Source organism: Enhydra lutris, unplaced genomic scaffold (genome assembly GCF_002288905.1).
Source record: "Enhydra lutris kenyoni isolate GAN:26980312 unplaced genomic scaffold, ASM228890v2 scaffoldscaffold30, whole genome shotgun sequence".
NCBI classification, from domain to species: domain Eukaryota; kingdom Metazoa; phylum Chordata; class Mammalia; order Carnivora; family Mustelidae; genus Enhydra; species Enhydra lutris.
This window is the reverse complement of record NW_019154114.1, coordinates 5,758,611-5,781,042: the sequence shown is the minus strand read 5'-3', so window position 1 is coordinate 5,781,042 and position 22,432 is coordinate 5,758,611. Positions and strand designations below refer to the sequence as shown.

Sequence of the window (22,432 nt, the reverse complement as noted above, 5' to 3'; positions counted from 1 at the left end):
CTGTGGAACTGGGAAAGATATTTTAGTAATAGATAGTAACAGATGTAGTATCATGGACATTTGTTTTTTCTTTAAGCATCTGAAATGGGAGTATCTACTTACAGCTATAATGCATGGCCTCTTTTTATCTCAACTGTATACAGTAATTTATTCTTAAAAAAAAAAAAAAGACAAATAGACCAATGGAACAAAATAGAGAATCCAGAAAGAGACCTATATATAGTCAATTGATCTTTTAAGATTTTTTAACTGAAGTACAATTGACACACGATGTTACATTAGTTTCATGTGTGCAATTCAGTGATTCCAGCATAGTCCTGACAAAAGAACAAAGTTAACAGAAGGGAGAAAAGGCAGACTTTTCAATAAGTGGTGCTTGAACAACTAGACATTCATGTGCAAAAAAAGGAATTTTTTTTTTCAGCGTAAGAAGGTGTTTTTATTATAGCACAGGGACAAGATCCATAGGCAGAAAGACCTGCCAACAAATGAATTTAGACACAGACTTTACACTATCACAAAAATTAGCTCAAAATGGATCACAGACTTAAATGTAAAATGCAAAACTATAAAATTCTTGCAAGATAATATAAGAGAAAATCTAGATGACTTCGAGCATGGCACTGTCTTTTTTAGAAAAAATATCAAAGAAAAAAAATCCATGAAAGAAATAACTGATAAACTAGATTTCATTAAAATTTAAACATTTTTAAACTTTTACTCTGCAAAAGACAATGTCAAGAGAAAGACATGTTCCGGACTAAGAGGAAATATTTGCAAAAGACATATCTGATAAAGGATGGTTATCCAAAATACACAAAGAACTCTTAAAACTCAATAATAAGAAAACAAACAACCCAATTTACAAGTGGGCAAAAGACCTGAAAAGAGTCCTCACCAAAGAAGACACATTAGATATACAGCATACGAAGAGACGCTCAACATCGCAGGTCATCAGAGAATCACAAATTAAAAACAAGATCCCATTACACACCTCTTAAAATGACTAAAATCCAAAACACTGACAACACCGCATGCTGGTGAGGATGTGAAGCAAGAGGAGTTCTCATTCATTGTTGGTGGGAACGCAAAATGATACAGCCACTTTTGCAAGACAGTTTGGCAGTTTCTTACAAAACTAAACATACTCTCACCATATGCTCCAGCAACTGAGCTCCTTGGTATTCACCCAAATGACTTGAAAACTTATGTCCATACAAAAACCTGCACATAGATGTTTATAGCAGCTTTATTCGTAATTGCCAAAACTTGGAGGCAACCAAGATGTCCTTTAGTAGGTGAAGGGATAAATAGATTGTGGTACATCCAGACCATGGAATATTATTCAGCACTAAAAACAAATGAGCTATCAAACCTGAGAGACATGGACGAACCTTAAATGCATATTACTAAGTGAAAGCAGCTAGTATGGAAAGGCTACATAGTATGTGATCTCAACTGAGCTACATTCTGGAAAAGACAAAACTATGGAAACAATAAAATCAGTGGTCGCCAAGGGTTTGATGGGAGAGATGAATAGGCAGAGCACAAAGAATTTTAAGGGCAGTGAAACTGTTATGAATGATATTATAATGATAGATACATGTCATTATCCATTTGTCAAAACCCAGAGAGTACACAATACCAAAAGTGAACCATAATGTAAACTATAGACTGTGAGAGATAATGACGTGTCAATGTAGAATCATTGATGGTAATAAACATACCACTCCTGTGCAGAATGTTGCTAGCGGGGGAGGCTGTGCTCTGTGGGGCAGGAGGTATGTGGGAAGTCGTACCTCCTGCTCAATTTTGCTGTGCATCCAAAGCTGCTCTAAAAAAATAGTCTAATAATAAAAAACCCAATCATCTTCTCCTCCAATTTTCAAACTTCTTAGTCATTGTGGGATTCATCTTACTCAACTGGGTAACTTCTCTAATCATCATAGGCAAGTAGGTGGATTTCAATCCAGTAGTTTATAAGGCTTAAGATTAAAGTTGTGCATTCTTTCAGCTTCACAATCCTATAGATTTCCCACGATGAGAATAATCAGGGAGATCCAAGACTATAGGTGCCAACTATTTTGTTCATAAATGTTCAAAAAAACATTTTTTTTAAGTTTTTATTTATTTGACAGACGGAGATCACAGAGAAGCAGGCAGAGAGAGAGGAGGAAGCAGGCTCCCTGCTGAGCCAGAGAGCCCGATGCAGGGCTCGATCCCACGACCCTGGGACCATGACTTGAGCTGAAGGCAGAGGCTTTAACCCACTGAGCCACCCAGGCGCCCCAAATGTTCAAAAAATTTTTGAGGTATAAAGTAATATTCATTTAATTGATAGATGAGAAAATGGAACCACTAATTATTAATTATTTTTCAAGGGTCACCGAGGACCATATCAAAATTGAGAATTAACCATATAGCCCTCATTTCTAGTCTTGTCACTGCTTCTCAGCACAGATCTCATATCTAGACTTCAGAATTCCGTATAGAAGGCCCTGAGGCCTGAAGCCCTCAAGCGAGTGACAGATTTCCTTTATCTGGCTGTGTCTCTTCCGGAGTCTCTGGAATACTTCAGGAGCGGAATGAGCAGAGCTATGTCAGCCTACGTCTATGATTTCCTTCAGGGTGTCAGGCATGAACCAGTTAGATGGGGAGTTCTGAAATTCTGCAAGTTTTCAAATTTAAGAACTGGGGGTTGGACCGGTAGGGATGGGAGTGAGAGTAGTGAGTGGTGGGAGGGAGCTTGCTAGCAGAGGTAAACATATGAGAACCAACTGACAGCCAGAGGAGGGCATGTGTCCCCTGAAAAAGTCCCACATGAGGCTTTACAAAGTTCACCTATGGGGCATACAAATTCTCATCCTGCCTTGTCCTGCTCCAGTGAGAATGACTATTTTGGAAGAATCCAAGAGTCTCTTCTAGGAATAAAATTCTGACCTAAAACTTCCTAGTTCCAAAAATTATTTATGTTTATTCTTTGTGCTCTCATTTCTATGTATCATCTATGTTTCTTCAGATATTTAGCTGAGTAGTTTACATGTCCAGTTCTTATTTATAATGTCATGAACTTATTTACAAGTGGTATTTTTGTTTTGGTTCTAAGTCAGCATGCAATACAGCCTGTTTTATAATGAGCAACACATGAGATACAGAAATGTGAATCTTTTTTTTTTTTTTTTAAATTAAGAATTCACTGGCTTGGGGCGCCTGGGTGGCTCAGTGGGTTAAAGCCTCTGCCTTCGGCTCGGGTCATGATCCCGAGGTCCTGGGATCGAGCCCCACATTGGGCTCTCTGCTCAGCAGGGAGCCTGCTTCCCCCTCTCTCTCTGCCTGCCTCTCTGCTATCTGTCAAATAAATAAATAAAATCTTAAAAAAAAAAAGAATTCACTGGCTTAATTATAGCCACTAGAAGATAAACTCCATGAGGACAGAGAGGCACATGATAAATATTTCTTGAATGAGTTCACTCTATGATACTCTCAGAAAACGTAGTATGAGATCTCAAGATTTGGGTTCAAGTCCCAGTCCCACCACCTTAAGCCTCAAGCTCAGATCAGCTCCACGCAGCAGTGCTTTAGGGGACCTGATGGGCCCTGGAACAACATTAAGAAACTGTTTCCTGGGGTGCCTGGGTGGCTCAGTGGGTTAAAGTCTCTGCCTTTGGCTCAGGTCATGATCCCAGGGTCCTGGAATCGAGCCCCACATCGGGCTCTCTGCTCAGCAGGGAGCCTGCTTCCCTGACTCTCTGTGCCTGCCTCTTTGTCTACTTGTAATCTCTGTCTGTCAAATAAATAAATAAAATCTTTAAAAAAAAAAAAAAAAAAGGAAACTGCTTCCTAAAGGGACAGGAAACTTACTGATGACCAACCGTGAAATTTAGAAAATGAGTTTGGAATAACACTTGTCTAATTAGCAATCCTAGACCTAGGCTTTCTCCAAATTAACTCTTCTTCCCAGACACTATGTTCTAATAATCAACTTAATTACACAAGTTAAAAGGAAAGAAAGGTTTAAATGCTGTTAGATTCTGTTTCATTAGCTAAAACGATGAACTCTAATCGGAGGTAGGTATAATATAATCTAGACTCTGAAGCAAAAGCCTTTGCCTGGCAGTGACTGTCTAAAAACATAATTAAGAATCATGACTTTTTTTCCTAATACAAAAACAGAAAACCCAGCATTACTATAGAAGCCCCTTATGAATCCAAGGATAAAAGAGGAAAAAAAAAAAAAACCCCAACAGATCTAGGTCAAAAGTAAAGGGGTAACGTGTTTAAGTTCACTTAACTAAATGCAAAGTCAGAAGAATCCAGGATGTAATCAGTGAGTCAGGATGGCTCATGGAAGGGCAGGGACAGGTATGGGATGTACATTTGTATCAGTCAGGTGAATCTATCTTAAAACATGACTAATTTATATTGCCAGTCCCCCAACAACAGGCCTCTAGAAAGGGAAATGGAAATATCTGTGTTCTCTTTTCTATTTGAGATGTGACATAAATTCTAAGTGTTAAATAAGGGAAAAGCAAAAAAAACCCTCAACTTATGGAAACAAAACTATTCTTAATACTCAACCAGAAAAACAAAAACCAGTCAGGCCAACTAAATCCAATAACAACACAACCTAAGAAAAACTATTCCGTTGGTGAATCCCTCCTGGTAATTCTAACAGCAGGGATATAATAGGACTTGAGAAATGGAACTAAAATTAATTTGTTCAAACTACTTGGAAAATATAAATCTGAAGTACTGAGTAAATCTACCAAGAAATGGGCTTCACCTTACAACAGGCCCAAATAAAATTCCTTTTTGTCTTAAGGACAGGCTAAAAGGAGGCAAATTCTAATATATCACAAATCAGTATCAGATTTGAATTTTCAAGTTAAAAAATCCATTCCCAGAGGGCTCCCCTCTCATTGCTAAGAGTTATGACCAGTCTGATTTTGGGTCAGATTTCATTATATTTGCACTAAGCTTATTCTGCTTTCTCAGTTTCCTAACACACACACACGCACACACACGCGCACGCACAGCCTCCTCCCTCCTTGTCCAGCACTGCTCTGACCCTTGGTCTCTACAGTTCAGCTACACTTGTATTCCATCAGTATTTAAGGATACCGAACTCTTTCCTGCTTCCCAGCCTTTGTCTGACTGAAAGAGTTGCCTCCACCTGCACCACATACAGCCCCAAACCCCTACGCACCGTTCAAGTCTCAGCTTAAACTGGTACTCCCTCAGTGAAACCTTTCCAGCCTACGTTAGATGTTATGTTCTCCTGGTACCCTCCTCTTCTCTTTTCAGGCACTGCATTCAATTCTAAGTATATTTTTTGAATAGTCCTTTAGTGTCTGACTCCTTACTGCCTATAAACTACATGAGGGTAGGGAACATGTTTGCTTCATCCATGGCAGGATTCCCAGGCCCTCAGCAGACACACAGCAATAAGCAACAAATATTTTTTTGAGTGAATGAATTTAAATATTATAAATTAAGTATGTAAAACGTACATGCACTCGGGGCGCCTGGGTGGCACAGCTGGTTCGGTGCCTGACTCTTGGTTTTGGCTCAGGTCATGGTCTCAGGGTCCTTGGATGGAGCCCTACGTCAGGTTCTGCGCTCAGTGTGGAGTCTGCTTGAGATTCTCTCTCTCTCTCTCTCTCTCTCTCTCTGCCCCCTCACTTGTGCTGTCTCTCTCTCACTCTCTCAAAATAAATAAATCTTAAAAAAAAAAATAGATGCACTGGACACAAGGCTTTAACATGCTGCATGTAGAGTCCTAAGCAATCAGCAGTTTAAACAAGTTTTCCCCCAAGTACAGCAGGAGGGAGAGGGGCTGAGCTGTGCAGAGCCCCTTTATTAAGGGAGAGAAGCTAGTATTCTCCAGAGATGCACAACACCGTGCCGAATATTTTCAAACCAGGCTTGTGCCAGGTCACAGAGAGTCCCGCCCTTCTGATAGTCTACGCAGGTGATAAGGTGGAAGTGGTGCAATTTTCTTGTCCTCTACTTCGGCGAGAATTCTCATTAACAACCTGACTTGTTTATCCTCGTTCTCCTAAGTGCAACGTCCATTCTGATTTCTCACATGGTGAGAAGGGAAGCAACACATTTCTCTCTTCTCTTCCCCCTCCATCCAACTCTGGCTCACGTCTGCCACTCACCTGAACCGCTCCTCCCAGCATGACGGCCACCAGCCCCATGGACATGCTCAGTGTCTGCGACTCCACGGTGCTCTGTGTCTGGTGGGCCAGGCTTGCACATGCTCGCTGCAGCGTGGCTGCTACGAAGTCCACAACCTGAGACAGAAACGGAATTTAGAATTGGTGAGAACTAAGAAAAAGAATCTCAAAATTCTCTTCACATGTCATATCTACATCCTCACCATCTTCCTCATCAACATTATGAAGGCAAGAACCTGCAAGAACAGGCATGGTGCTCAGTGTTCTGTGCTCTGTGTTCTTTTTTTTTTTTTAATATTTTTTATTTATTTATTTGACAGAGAGACAGAGATCACAAGTAGGCAGAGAGCCAGGCAGAGAGAGTGGGGGAAGCAGGCTCCCCGCTGAGCAGAGAGCCCGATGCGGGGCTCGATCCCAGGACCCTGAGATCATGACCTGAGCCGAAGGCAGAAGCTTAACCCCCTGAGCCACCCAGGCGCCCCTGTGCTCAGTGTTCTAAGTGCCCAATATCACCTACATCTCATGTCAACTCTAGGAGGTCAATGTTCCTGTCCTCACCTTTTTTTTTAATATTTTATTTATTTATTTGACAGACAGAGATCAGAAGTAGGCAGAGAGGCAGGCAGAGAAAGAGGGGGAAGCAGGCTCCCCGCTGAGCAGAGAGCCCAATGTGGGGCTCGATCCCAGGACCCTGAGATCATGACCTGAGCTGAAGGCAGAGGCTTTAACCCACTGAGCCAACCAGGTGCCCCTCACTTTTTTATTTTAAGAGTTTATTTATTTGAGAGAGAGCACAAGTGGGGAAATGGGTGGAAGGAGAGGGGCAGAGAGAAGCACAATCCCCACTGGACAGGGAGCCCGATGCAGGGCTTGATCCCAGGACCCTGGGATCCTGACCTAAGCTGAAGGCACATGCTGAACAGACTAAGCCACAAAAGTGCCCCCTCTTTTTTTTTTTTTTTTAAGTAAACTCTACTCCCAATGTGGGGCTCAAACTCAGGACCCCATGATCAAGAGTTGCATGCTCGACCGACTACGCCAGCCAGGCACCCCCATCCTCATTTTTTGGTAAAGAATCTGTGAGCTCGTTAAGCTAGTCAATAAAGGAGTTATTATATATAACTCCTTTAATAAAGGACTGTTATGCAGTCAATAAAGGAGAAACCTCACTGATACTTTCCCAAATGTTTTAATATACTAATCCAACATCCTTGACTTTTATTGAATTTTGCCAGGAAATTAAAATGAAAATGACTTGATACTTTCTGACCATCTTAGAGGGTCCTCAGATCTGCTTCTCATAATGAGGCTTCCTTCTCAAGGACCCGCCTGACCCAACCTGGTTACGACAGTCAGATTCTAGTAAGCAAAGAACGGGCGAAGAGGCGCTCAATTATATCCAGAACTGAGTCCCCAGACAATCTGTACAAATGATCCAGCATCATTTTTTTGAAGTTTCAGATATTTTTTAAAGGATTAAGATTATTAATATTTAAGATTTTATACAGCATTTGGGGGCACCTGGGTGGCTCAGTGGGTTAAGCCTCTGCCTTCAGCTCGGGTCATGATCTCAGGGTCCTGGGATCGAGCCCCGCATCGGGCTCTCTGCTCCTCGGGGAGCCTGCTTCCTCCTCTCTCTCTCTCTGCTTGCCTCTCTGTCCACTTGTGATCTCTCTCTGTCAAATAAATAAAATCTTTAAAAAAAAAAAAAAAGATTTTATACAGCATTTGGCTAACAACTAAGCTTTAAATGGAATTAATTTGGTCAGCATCATTTTAACTGCACTTGTGTTAATCACCTTAAGTAGAAATACCTCTGAATAAAAGCAAACACACACACATCCGGGCATGTGCGCACACACACGTGCAAGCATGCACACACGCACGCATATTCAGGATTAATGGCTCAAAAGGGAAAAATCATTTTGAAAGCGGTACAGCTGAGATAGGTCATAATAAGCCTCTAAATACCATGCAAGCTTGCATGTTTAATTCTCTGGGCAAATCACAAGCTGTGCTAGAGTCTTTATTGCGAGCTTAAAGTCAGGAGGATGGCTTGTTACCACTTGTCTTTGGAGCAAGGCAGGAAACTAGAAAGGTTATTAAAAGTTCCACTTACTGAAATGAACAATGCTGGTTATGGCGATTTTCACCACCCTCTCAAGCCTAAGACTTTACTGATATTTGAAGTTAAGGACAGTGGCCTTTCTAGAGAAAATGCTACATTTATCATCTTGGGCCACCTATTTTGCCTCCAAAGAGTTTTCTAAAGCACCCCTTGATTATAGGAGTCTTCTACTTCAGCACAAATGTATTGTTAAATTGCTAGAAAAGAACTATCTAGCCTTTCCACTTTTTCTAAAGCCTTCCTCAAAAAAAAAAAAAAAAAAAAAAAAGATGCTGCAAAACTAGCAGTATGATCCTATTTTTGTTAAGAAAGAAACTGTGTTGGGGCACATGGGTGGCTCAGCGGGTTAAGCCTCTGCCTTCGGCTCAGGTCATGATCTCGGGATCCTCGGACCGAGTCCTACATCGGGCTCTCTGCTCGCTGGGGAGCCTGCTTCCCTTCCTCTCTCTCTGACCGCCTCTCTGCCTACTTGTGATCTCTCGGTCAAATAAATAAATAAAATCTTTAAAAAGAAAGAAAGAAAGAAAGAAACTGTATGTATGTATGTATATTTTAAAAAAAAAACAAAAACAAAAGCAAAACACCTAAGGAGCTGTAAACTGTGATAGCCAGCTGTTATTGTCATCCATAAAGTGTTACTCCAAGCTTTTTTCTTGTAACAACAAAACCACCATACCCGTCTGGACAACAGCTCCTCCTGGCTACTACTCATTTCCTGTTTCCTTGTGGGCTGCCAGCCGCAAGGATAGGTATGTTACTGAAGTGTGTTCTAGAATTTACATACGTTGTAGAGAGGAGGGAGAGACTTTCATTTTTTTTTAAATATTTTATTTATTTATTTGACAGAGATCACAAATAGGTGGCGAGGCAGGCAGAGAGAGAGAGAGGGAAGCAGGCTCCCTGGCGAGCAGAGCCCGATGCAGGACTCGATCCCAGGACCCTGAGATCATGACCTGAGCCAAAGGCAGCGGCTTAACCCACTGAGCCACCCAGGCGCCCCGGGACTTTCACTTTTTATTTAACCATTTTTGTAATGTTACATAGTCTAAAAAGCCACATAATCCTGAAAGTTTATAATGAAAACCAGCGGTGCCCTATCTCACTTGTGGCTCTACGGAGGCAACCACTTCCAATGGTTTAGGTGCTTAATAATAACATTAGACATTTACTATTTACCAGGTACCATTCTGGACACGTTGCAGACAGTAATTCCCTAAATCATCACCCTCTCCCTATGGGGATGTTTAACCGTGCTGCCAACATCCTGGCAGTCGAGTGGGAGAGGGCTGAGGCCTCACTGTCAAGTCTGTAGATAGCAGCCTAACCCTCAAGCTTTTCAGCCTGCTGCTGCCACCCAAGTTCAACCTCTCTCAAGAACAGGTCCCCAGGCTTTCTCTGGGAAGGGCAGGTGTTTGTACAAACTTGAGGATGGATTCAAGGGGTCTACTGAACCTTGCAGAGCCTTTCAACCTGTTTTAAGCTCTAAATTCAGTTGATCTAGCTGATCCAGTCCTTCCAGTATTCTGCAATGAGAAGGAACTTGTTGTTGTTGTTTTTTTCCTTTTCAAAATAAAATGTGAACAGCTTCATTGATATATAGTGCTCTGCTGCTTGACTTTCCCCGATGCAGGCACACAGCCCTCCATTTTCGGAGTTGCTAGGTCAGCTATTATTTTCCAGTTTCCGAATGTTGTTATTCTCTTTTATCTGCTGTCTGTCCCCTTCTGCTCTGTTGGCCCCTGTGGTTTCCAGAAGGAGCAAATAAACACATGTGTTCAATACACTAACTTTAATCAGGAGTCCATACTTCTTAAATTATGCTCTTTGTTGTTCAATGTTTCTACAGTAAGCATGTGTTACTCATGTTAAAAGTGCTTTTAATATATGAGAAAAAAAAAATCACATAAAGCCCTTCCACTCTGCCAAGTACAGAGATCCAAATACCGAAAGGTGCAAAGGGTAGCCATTTTCTGAAAGGACAAAAAAAGGAAATGTTGTTCATTCCACTCCATTTACACTGGCCTCCTGGCTGAGCCCTCCACACTTGAGACATGCTCCCTCTTGGCTGGAACGCTCTTCCCTGAGTTATCTCCATGGCTCCCTCCTTGCCTGCTTCCAGATCTTCGCTCATAAGCCATTCTATTGGGGCACCTGGGTGGCTCAGTAGATTAAGCTTCTGACTCTTGATCTCAGCTCAGGTTCAGCCTCAGGGTTGTGAGAGCAAGCCCCGTGTTGAGCTACACGCTGGGTGTGGAGCCTGCTTAAGATTCCCTCTCTTCCTCTCCCTCTGCCTCTATCCCACCCCACCTGCTCACACACAGACACACACATGGGCTCACTCTTTAAAAAAAAAAAAAAAAAAGCCATTTTCTCAGTGAGGTTCTCCATAACCACTCTATCTTCCACACTGTCTTGGCATCCCCTTTGATTTTTCTCTCCGGTACTTAATACCATCTAACACAATGTGGGCTGCTGCTTACTTGTTTACTGTCTCTCTCTCCCATGTGAATGTAATCCCGTGAGGATAGATATGTGTGTTGTTCACTGCTGTGTCCCTGGTACCCAGAAGAGTATGTGGCACACACTCTGTGGGTCTTGACTACGTATTTGTAGAATGAAGAAATCGGGTTGGCGGGGGCGGTATGCCTGGGTGGCTCAGCTGGTTAAGTGTCTGCCTCCTGTTCAGGTCATGATCCCGGAGTCCCGGAATCAAGCCCTGTATCAGACTTCCTGCTCAGTGGGGAGTCTGCTTCTCCCTCTCCTTCTGTTCCTCCCCCCTGCTTGTGCTCTCACTCACTCTCTAATAAATAAAATCTTAAAAAAAAAGGAAAAAACTAACTAAACAAAATTAAATTTCTTAAAAAAAAGGAATGACAGAACTGGGTTGTTGGTACAGGGTTCTGTATCCATACAAGACCACTGAGGGGCTCATTCCTCTCTACATCTTCTTGTACGTCATCTGCCAATACATTTTATTGAATTTTTAATCTTTTATCCATAAATACTTCTATTTTAATCTCCAACAAAGAGATTTTTTTTTTTTTTTTTTTTTTTTTTTTTTACAGAACTACTGGAATACCAGGGGCACCTGGCTAGCTCAGTCAGTAGAGCATGCAACTCTTGATCTTGTGATTCTAAGTTCGAGCCCAAAACTGGGTGCAGAGATTACTTAAAAATAAAAATCTTAAAAAAGAAAAAACCCACATAACTACCATACCATGATTACACTCAGTAAAAATTCCTTATACCTTCTAATACTTGGCCCATAACTGTTGCAAAAATGTCCTCTCATACAATTGATATGTTAGAGAATTCTCACCATTGCATTTGGTTGATATGTCTCTTAAGTCTCTTTTAAGCTACAGAAGCCCTGCCCCTTTTTCATGCCATTTACTTGATGAAGAAACTGGGTCATTTGCACTGTAGAATGTCTCACATTCTGAAATTGGCTGATTTTGCTTCTTCGTGGCATAACATTGCTGTACCCTGAGCTTCCTTTTTGAGATTCAGATTCACATTTTATGGACTTTTTTTGTCTTTCATTTGCTTGTTTGTGGGGTTTTCTTTGTTTTTTGGGTGAAGGAACATTCCCTGGTGGTGCTATGTACCTCCTACTACACTACATTAGGAGACACATAACGTCTGCTTGTCTAGCTCTGGTGATGTTGAGATCGATCATTCCAGGCTGAAAATATGTAGGGGAACATACACTGTTATCTACGCTGACCCTGAAATCCACCAAAATTTAAATGGATAGACAGATGGGAAAATATGGAAAGACAGATGGAAACATAGACAAATATGTAATGAAGCTAAGATAATAAAAGCCTAACAATAGAATCTAAGTTATAGGTATACAGGTATTCACTATAAAATTCTTTCAAATTTGCAAGAATTTATAATAAAATGCTGGGGGGGGAGGATCAGTTGATTTGGATGTATTTGGTCTAGTTATATTCATTATACAGTACCCCTAACAGTTTTAGCAAACATTGATTGTCACCTAGATCCATTATTTCATTAGGGGATTGCAAAATATAAATTTGTAGGTCTCTTTTTTAATGTTTTAGCCGTGATTCTTATATGAAGAAAATTTTTCCACCAGCTATTTGTTTACGTTGAAATACAGTGCTGACAGAAAAGGTAAGATAGATGTTTTTACTCTTTCATTTATCAATTTACAAAATAATGAGCTGATGCCCTAGCAACTTCCAGTGATGTCCAAAAGGGATTTTGGCGGGGGAAGGGGGACCCTGGCTTAGGTTTTTATAACTTGGATGTGTTTCAGTCCATTGCAGGCATTATTTTTTTTTTAATTTTTATTTATTTATTTGACAGACAGAGACCACAAGTAGGCAGAGGATCAGGCAGAGAGAGGAGGAAGCAGGCTCCCTGCGGAGCAGAGAGCCCGATGTGGGCTGATGTGGGCCTCGATCCCAGGACCCTGGGATCATGACCTGAGCCGAAGGCAGAGGCTTTAACCCACTGAGCCACGCAGGTGCCCCAGCATTATTCTTTTTAATGCACAAAATGCCCTATCTGTGGCCAAGAGGAGATCTTTCAAGTTGGCTCCTGAGTACTACTGACATGACTTCATTAGTCCCGGACATATTCCTTTTATTTAGGCATAACAAGATGTCCTGAGGCTTACAGTGTATAATACCTGCCCTAGACCTTGAATGAACTTTTCCTCCAATGAGCTCTGTGTTCTTCCAGCAGGACATGATATTTAGAAACTACTGTCCAGCATGAAGGATGCTCAGGGCAGCTGGACTGTCACTGCTGCCCGGCATGGACAGTGGAAGGAGCAAGGGAATATCTATTTTTTTAAAAAGAAAAAATTAATTATGAGTTCATATGAATACTTCTAATTGAAATTCAATATTATAGGAATTTTAGTCAAGTTCTTTGATTTTATATTCATAACTTTTTTTAATACTGAAAATCTTGGTTCCTAATGATATTAACAAAATTACTTATAACATGTATTATGTATAACTTATCCATATGTGTGTGTATTTCAAAATAAATACTAAAATTACCACTAGCAGTGAAACTCCTAAATGCAATTTAATATTTTTTTGTGGTTCTTTTCATCTTGATAGATCTTAACCTTAGCTGGAGGATGATTTAAAGGGACAAGTCACTTTTGTATCAGCCTAAAACCATTATTCTTTAATTAGGAGCAAAGGGAGCTAAGTGTAAAAGCTCAAGTCATATAGTTTCTAGGCCCTTTTCCCTTCAACTAGCATGTTGAGACAAAACCGTAAGTTCTGGATGAAAAAGTCTTTAGGGAATGGATATAAACACAGGAGAAACAACACCCTACTGGGTAACACAGGGTCAGTGAACTGAAGGAATAAGAAGCCAGGAAAGAAATCATGAACATAATTCTCATTAAACAGGCACGGTAAGTTGGAGCTGACAGACAGCTGCAAATTTTCTCAGCAGGAGCTATAGTGAAATGCTGCTTAGCATTCAACACCCAAAGGCACATGACAATGAGGGCAATACAAAGAGCTGAAGGATCAGATTTAAGCGTGACAATCACACCATCTTACAACTGACTCTTTACCAGCCAAGCAACAACTAATTCCAGTAATAACGGTAAAAATATGGTGACGACATTGCCTACATTTTATTACTTCTATTTCCTGGGGTTTTTTATTTTTATTTTTTTTTTCTTTTTAAGTAGGCCCCACACCCAATGGGGGGCCCAAACTCACAACCCTGAGATCAAGAGTCACATGCTCTACCGACTGAGCCAGCCAGGCGCCCCTTTAATTTCCTATTTTTCAAAAAGCTGGTAAATATAATGTCTGAGCCGACAACATTCAGGCACTGATTCACATGGTTATACTACCCTGCAAACATTTTAAAAAACATCTTCAAAGTTCACAGACTGCTATGGAGGCAGGTGGTCAGGTTGATCTATAAAATTCAAAGTGGTGTTATCATTAGTGATTTTTTTTCAAATTTAAGTATTCTAATCATGCTCAACTTTTGATATACATTAGAATCATCCATGGGGCATAAAAAAATACACATGCCCAGGTGCTAATAGAGACACGCTGAATCAGAATCTCGGTAAGTCGTGGGCCAAGCATCCATATTTTGAAAAAGGCTCAGACAATTCTATTTGCCCCAGTAGGTGTTGGCTCAAGCCAATCTCTGAACAACTTTTTTTTTTTTTTTAAGTAACATTTTTTGGAAAACATGTAAAGAAACAAAAATATAGACAAATACTACCAGCCTGGGATCTAGAATATGGCAGCCACTGACCTGAGCGATGTTTGTGAATATCTGCTCAGACATCCTCTCGCACAGAACAGCCAACAGCTGTAGGACCAGCAGCTTCTGCTGCTGGCCTTCCACAAGAGCTTGGTGCTCCTCTGATTCCAAGAGGCTTTTGCTGGAGAAGGGCTTTGTTTTTAATTCTGCTTCATCTTCCACAGCCAAATGAGTCAACTCCTATTAGCATGAAGGAAAGAAAAAGTGAAAAGAAAGACAGTAGAACTAAGGGCTTCAACCACAGTGAGAAAACTCTGTTTGAAATGCATACAGAGGGCGCCTGGGTGGCTCAGTGGGTTAAGCCTCTGCCTTCAGCTCTGGTCATGATCCCAGGGTCCTGGGATGGAGCCCCACATCGGGCTCTCTGCTCAGCAGGGAGCCTGCTTCCTCCTCCTCTCTCTCTCTGCCTGCCTCTCTGCCCACTTGTGATCTCTGTCAAATAAATAAATAAAAATCTTAAAAAAAAAAAAAAAAGAAATGTATACAGGAAGAACTAGTCAAAGCATTCACTGCAGCAATATTTGTAATAGCCAGAATAAGAGAATGAGTAAATAAATAAATAAATAAACTGTATTTATTATATCTGAGTGGTTGAAATAAATAAATTAGATATGGACATCAACAGAAAGACCTCAAAAACAGAGTTGAGTGAAAAAAGGAAATTGCAGAATGATATGTATATTATGATATCACATATATGAAGACTTAAAACTTCACAATAAAAAGCAACATATACAAAGACAACTAGTTTGATACACTACTTACTTTCTCAGTATTTTTCAGGATCTAGTCCACCACTAGCCCTGCTGAACTGAGACTTCAGGCCATGTAACATTTCCAAAGCCTTTTCAGAGACTATTAAATGCCTTCAGCAACTTTTCCCCTAAGATATTTAAAACTAAATCTCTCCTAATAGATAATTCATTACTGTGGGTTTTGTAGGCTTTTCCACTATACTTCACAATGTAAATTTCCTTGGGAAGGGAAAAGCTTAAGTTCCTTAATAATTAATGCTTTACCAAAGTAAGTCACAGTTTAGAGCAATGGTTCCCAACTGTGCCTTGGAATTTCTGCTCCCCAGGGGACAGTTAGCAATGTCTGAGGACATTTTTGGTTGTCATAACTGGGAAGTGATATAGGCATCTAGTGGTAGAGGTCAGAGATGCTACTAAACATCCTACAAGGGAGCATAGGAAACCCCAGGCCTCCCCCGCAAATTACCCAGTCCAAAACGCCAACAGTACTAAGGTGCAGAAACCTTGATTTAGAGCAAAGGCCTCTGATTTTTTTGTTTTGTTTTGTTTTGTTTTCTTAAGGGTTTTATTTATTATTTATCTTAGACAGAGAACGAGCATGGGGTGGAGAGGACAGAAGGAGAGGGAGATAGAGAATTTCAAGCAGGCTGCATGCCCAGGGTAGAGCCTCACACAGGGGTCAATCCCAAGACCCTGAAATCACAACCTGAGCCAAAATCAAGAGTCAGTCACTTAACCAAGTAAATTATCCAGGAGTCTCTGATTTTTTTTGTGTTTTTTAAACAAATTTTTTAAAAATTCTCACATTAAGAGCACCCTCCTAGGAACATTATTTATAATGAGTGGCTACGTAAGGGGACAGAACGTGAACAGAGGGAGGGATGCCCGGGTGGCACAGTCAGTTGAGCGGCCGACTCTTGGTTTCAGCTCAGGTCGTGGTCTCAGGGTCATGATCTCAGGGTTGTGAGATCGAGCTACACATCAGGCTCTGTGCTCAGTGCAGAGTCACTTGAGATTTTTCTCTCCCTTTGCCCCTCCCACTTGTGCTCTCTTTCTCCCTTTCTCTCTCTCTAAAATAAATAAATCTTTTTAAAAAAAGATGAACACAAGAGGTGAGAAAAGCACCAAAAAAGTGGCCCTGACTTCAAGTTCTAGAAGCGTTAGCCCTGATTCCCTCCTTGCATTTCCCCATAACCACACCGACCTTAAACTCCACAGACACTTAATTTAGGGAAAATAATGGAGAAGACAGAGCTAGAAGACAGAAACCAGAGATCCTCCCCGTTTACAGTCTCAAATGGTGCAAATAAGGAGTACAGTATGGGGCAGAAGTTGCTGTCAGAGATTAGAGCAATCACCAGCACTAAGAAACAGACCCGGAAAAGGTTTCAGGTGGTTACAAAATGAAATGAGAAAGGCAGAACTGCTAAATCTCCTTTCCAAATACCTGACAAAACAACAGTCAGAAAGGATAAAGGATTACTCCATAACTGCAAAACCTGCTATTAACTTCAAAAGAGTACTTGCCATCAACACAGAGCAAAGATTAACCCTTTCATAGATCAATAGTTCTGCGTTGGTCATCTCTTAAAGTTCAGGGCAGATCACCTCAGGAAATAGTTCGATCACATGTATACTGCTAAAGGTAAGTTTTTTTTTCTTTTTACCAACCCAAAGGCTTCTAAAATAGAAGTTACTCTTGCATCTTCTGATTATTTCTCTCTTAGATTAAGACCTTAATTTTAGGAGCTAAATTTATGACTGCCCTGAAAAATCAAAGGGGATCACTGTACTACCCCAGAATAAAGCTGACCATGTCCTTACTATATGTAGTTCTTACCTTCAAGCAGAAGATGAAGAAGTCACCTGCCAAACCGCACTCTTGGCAGTGGGACAACAAGTCCCCGAGATGCTCTACCCGGCACTGCTCTGAGGACACCTTCTGGTACAGGGCTTCATCCTCATCTTCATCACTGCAACACAGGGTAAGATTTATCTTGGCAGTGTTGCTCAGAGATTTTTTTCTTGAAACACCAAAATAATCTCCTAAAGTAACATGGTACTTTCATACAGTAAATCATTACAAAGATCTCAAAAATGTGTTTAAATTACTCTCCTGTCCCTCCATGCTGGAAAAGGGTTTATTCTCAGAAGGCAGGGTACCATGGCCTGTGTACTCATTTGCTCAGTGGGGAAAAGACTCATGAAGGAAGTGGCTTTTCAGATGGATGTTGAAGAATACTATTATTTCAATAAACTGAAAAAGCAAGGAAAAATTAAAGTACAGGTTGTAGGCAGATATTCTGGTTCCCAAGGAAGAAGAGAGAAAAAGAAGTCTGCAAAGGAAGGTCAGATAATAGAGGGCCATAATGCCCATTCAAAGAAAGCTGGACTTTTTTTCAATGAGCCACTGAAGAGTTATGGGCAGCAGGAAAAGACACTATCCTTACAGGAGAACATGCAGTCCATCTCAACTAATAACTAACTAGGTGAAATATGAAAATGCATAAAGACTCAGGCAAATTTCCAAGTAAAAGCAATGCTACTATTTCTGCAAGAAGTTTTAAGAAACTTCTCATGAGGTACTAAGAGTCTTATTTTTATTGCAGATTAAGTGAAAAAGCAAAGATACAATATTATTATTCTATATCATGTAAACAAACACAGTGGCACAAAGATGTACTAGAAGACAAAAACACTAAAAAAACGCGAATAGTGACTAGGATTGTAGCTGCTTTTTGTTTTCCTCTTTATGCTTTTTTGTGCTATACAAAGAAGGAATGTACTCTTGTGATTAAAGAAGGAATAAAATATTTTCAAACTAAACTGAGAAAAAAATGACAGACGTTGCTTCATATCATTGAAAAATATAATTATGAAATAACGTTGATTTGACCATCCCATTGGGAAGTAAGTCCCAATATGCCAGTTCACTAATAACATGGCCTTTATACTCCTCTAGTAGAAAAAAATAACCTATAAACTAAGCTTAAGGTCCTTTCTTATATTATCCCAGAATCTCCCAGCATCCTTCACATCAGCCATGTATCTACACCACATTTTACATCAGGAAAAAAAACTGAAATGGCTAAGAGTCACATCTAAGCCTCTGTAACCACCCTGTCAAAATGAAGTACTATATTTAAATACTTTTTTTTAAAAGACATGACAATAATTACCTTATGCAGTTGTATTTCATTCATTCTTAAAATTTCAATGAAAGAGTCAGTTCCAAATACTGTAGCTATACTTAGTTCCAGAAAAATTAAAATTCTAGATCCAAAGATCATGAAAGCTAAGCTACTTTTTAGTGTTTAAAGTTAAACAAACTTTGTATTGATAACTGGGGCTCCTGGGCAGAATGATAGGGTACAAAAGGTAAGTGGTGAGACTGACCTGCCATTAGGGGACTGCCACCAGGAGCAAGATCTTTAGAACAAAAGATAAATTCACACACACACACACACACACACACACACACACACACACACACACACACTTCTTTAATATAGTGAAAGTCAACTTTCTGGAGATACGGAGTGTCAAATGAAAGTATCAAATGAAAACTATGGACCCTATTTTCAGGGGAAAAAAAATTCAGGTTTGCACACAAAACATTTCTTGTATATAATTTCAAAGGGACTGTGGACATGTAGAAGTCCATGTAGAAACCCTGAGTTAAGGGTCCATTGCTTCTGGCAGTAGATGGAGATTCAGTCAATAACTGTCTATTCAGTTTTCTCCTCCATGAAGATAAACTATAGTTTCAGCAAGAACCGTCAATTCTGGGGGCGCCTGGGTGGCTCAGTCGTTAAGTGTCTGCCTTTGGCTCTGGTCATGATCCTGGGGTCCTGGGATCAAGACCCACATCGGGCTCCCTGCTCAGCGGAAAGTTCGTTTCTTCCTCTGCCGCTACCCTTGCTTGTGTTCCCTCTCTCGTCGTGTCTCTCTCTTCAAATAAGTAAATAAAATCTTAAAAAAAAAACTGTCGATTCCGGCATATGTGCACTTCAGATGTACACTAGAGGCGTGTCACGATAGCAATTAGTTTTAACTACTGATAAGTTAAATACTACAAATTCTCTATGTAGTCACTGAAGTGGTCCCAGATTAAACTGTTCCAAAGTGTTTTAAAAATAAACATGTGAAGACATTTTAAACTCTTTCAGTACAGGGGCATGGTTATGATCACAAAGCCCACCAGTGCTCAACAACTCTCAAGAAATTGGTAGCTTACGTTTGTACCGATAATTCTGCTTGCAGTCAATGTGTGTTTTCCAGCATATTGAAAGGGTGTCTTATAACTTTACTAAGTTAACTATGAATAAGAAAAAGTATTTACACCTTAACAAAGAGCCACCCTTTGAATGTGACGGAAAAATCTGAGCCGTCAGCTGAGAACTCTATGGGACTCTGGTCAGCAGGAACTTACACTCTGAGGCAATAATATCTACACGTATCTCCCAAAAAAGAAAATTATTTAAAATATATTTGTGAGGTGCTAGAGAAATAAATGATCCATTCCACTAACATTTATTAAGCACCTTCTAATTGCTCTCCAGGAGAAAGAAACCTCCACCATAAAATTAACATAAAAGATAGCTATCAGACAATTTCCCTAAGGAATAAGTCTGACTGTGAACACACTCGTAGCATTTAGGGAGTCAGAAAGAGAAACAGATCGTTATGGTGCTGAGGGTAAACATGTGACTGCCCTTTACTGTGATTCTCTGGCAAAGACTTTGAGAAGTGGGCTTGTGATGCAGAGCTGTGAGGCTCCAGCAAATTGCACCTACTATTAGCTGGCATCTGGGGAAAAACTGCAGGATTATTTAAGGTGCCCACATTTCATCTAGAGATTATAAATAGCAGCACCTCAGCGGTTTAAAGTTCTAGGTCCCGTTCTACCAGCGCCCCTTAGCGGACAAGTCCGGGAAGGGCCTCTGGGGTGCAATTGTGTCAGAAGACAGAGGGTGAAGGCTGTGTGGACTCACCAATTGGCCTCTTTGATGGTAACCATGATGCCGCCTTGAGTGGCGGCTCTAAACTGACACAGAGAATGAAGAGAGGACGCAGTTTTGTCCAATCGTGCAAATCCTTTCAGGCTGGCAATTGCCTTCTTCCTCTCTAGCTTCCCCAGAATCCATAATAAGATCTCTTGGCAAAGTGACCTGGCAGAAAAAGCAGTTATAAATGAGCTTGTCATCCTACTCTACACATCTAACAAGCTAACATAAAAAAAGAAAGGAAGACTGTCAGGTTCCACAGCATTCTAAGTGCTGGCACAACCACCTAGTACTACTGAAGTGTAGGACTGGAAACTATGCTTCCTGTGAATTTCAGAACATATCTAATATCCTGAAGTTCAGTGAGTGACTGGCTAATCTTTGGCTCTAGAAGTAACCCTGATAAGACATAGAAGCCCCGCACGGTTTTAAAAAATAATAATTTCAAGTGTACCATTGCCTTGGACCAGGCACTGTGAAAGAAAGTTTACACTGATAAAACCATCTACCAATGGGACCAAGAGCTGGTGACCACGAAACACCACACCAACAAATTCTGGCTGATTCCTTACCCCCTTTTATCTGTGCCAGTCAACTAGGATTGGGATGGAATAAAGGTTTGCTTCTTCCTTCTCAGTCTCTAAGGAGGACATGAAAGTGCTGTGAGGATTTGGGTTTCGGAACTGTAAGTTATTACATGGACAGTTCTTTGAAGCCAAATTCACATATTTCTAGTCTCTATCTTCTTCTGTGTTCTCTCTTGTCACTGCTCCTGAAGCTGTGGGCTGCAAGGATGTGCTGACCAAAAGTTAGAGTCCAAGGTAAATGGGAGCTTTCCTTCACCAATGATGGTAGCTGTCTACTGAGTTTACGATTTTCCAGGGACAGTGCTAAACTGAACTCTATCATCTGTCTTCATAATAACCCTATGAAGAAGGTACTATTATTGTATATCTGGTCACATGTGGGGGATTTCCAAACACTAAAAATCAGAATTCTCTAGGACTTAAAAAAGGATATAAACCTTTATAAGGAAGAAGAAACAACATAAATATCTGTGAAAACAGAGGCTGACACAAAATGAAGCCTACTTAAATTCCAGTACAAAAGATTATTTTCTGGAGGATTAAGAAATAAATCCCTTCATTCCAAACAACACTGAGCAGCACTCACACCAGATCCAAGTCTACATTACAGAGTGCCGCATTCAGATCCAGATTTCCCCCGCTTGATTTCTCACTCCCCACAAAGTTCTTATGATCCATTCTCCATTTCCTCCTTCCTAGACATGTAATTCCAGTATTTCTCACAGATCAAACAAGGACATGTTTACACATGTAAACAGGGATTTTTGTCTCTGAAGTCTATGACAGAGGCTGAGGAAAGCCATTCTAAAAATTACTTCCAATCCCTTGAAATCTGAAAAGCTCTCCTTCTTTTGCAGATGAACCGAATAAGAGGATCCCTAAACGTTTTATTGATTTTGGAAGAAACAAAATTACAAAGCGGCATTAAGTTTTATATTCAAAATAAGAATAAGAACAATATACAATAAAGATTTCACTATAAGGTTCTCTGGGTATTTTTTGCTTTTGGTTTTGTTTTGTTTTGTTTTGTTTTGTTTTTACCTTATGTGAGACACACTTTGTTTGGTAAAACAGTAGAGAGAAAAGAGCACTCCCAGGACGGGAAACAGGGACTCCATTAAAACCGTCACAGGTTCATTCCCGACCACATATACCTAGGGAAGAGAAAATGATGAGGGGTACCATGACTGCAAGGCCAGAGGAATGGGAATCAAATACCGTACACATCCTAGCAACGAGGAGAGTCTTATCTTAAGCAACACTTTAGCCCTAAATCGAACAATTTTAGCTCTGAGGCTAAGAAAACCATTTGAGATTGGCAGAAGGCTGAGACACAGGGAGCCTGAGCTGGAGCAGCGCCCTTCTGTGTGTGCAGCCTGAAGAACTACAGGGGAAAATGCATAAATTAACCCATCTTCTGACCCCTACCTTTCCTGTTTTTGACTACCTTTTTATCTCTTACTAATCTGCCTATTACTCATCA

The 22,432-nt window shown here is 40.6% G+C and overlaps 1 protein-coding gene across 1 annotated transcript in view; it reads right to left on the bottom strand.

Moving 5' to 3' along the window:
* LOC111153063 (transport and golgi organization 6 homolog) overlaps positions 1–22,432 on the bottom strand; it is a 197,320-nt gene that overhangs the window by 112,107 nt on the left and 62,781 nt on the right. Inside the window, exons 10-12 of the mRNA XM_022511863.1 lie at positions 17,197–17,329; positions 14,593–14,781; positions 6,165–6,299 (exon numbers count right to left, since the gene is read on the bottom strand). Coding sequence (XP_022367571.1) covers positions 6,165–6,299; positions 14,593–14,781; positions 17,197–17,329 — 457 coding nt within the window. The remainder of the gene's footprint in view (positions 1–6,164; positions 6,300–14,592; positions 14,782–17,196; positions 17,330–22,432) is intronic.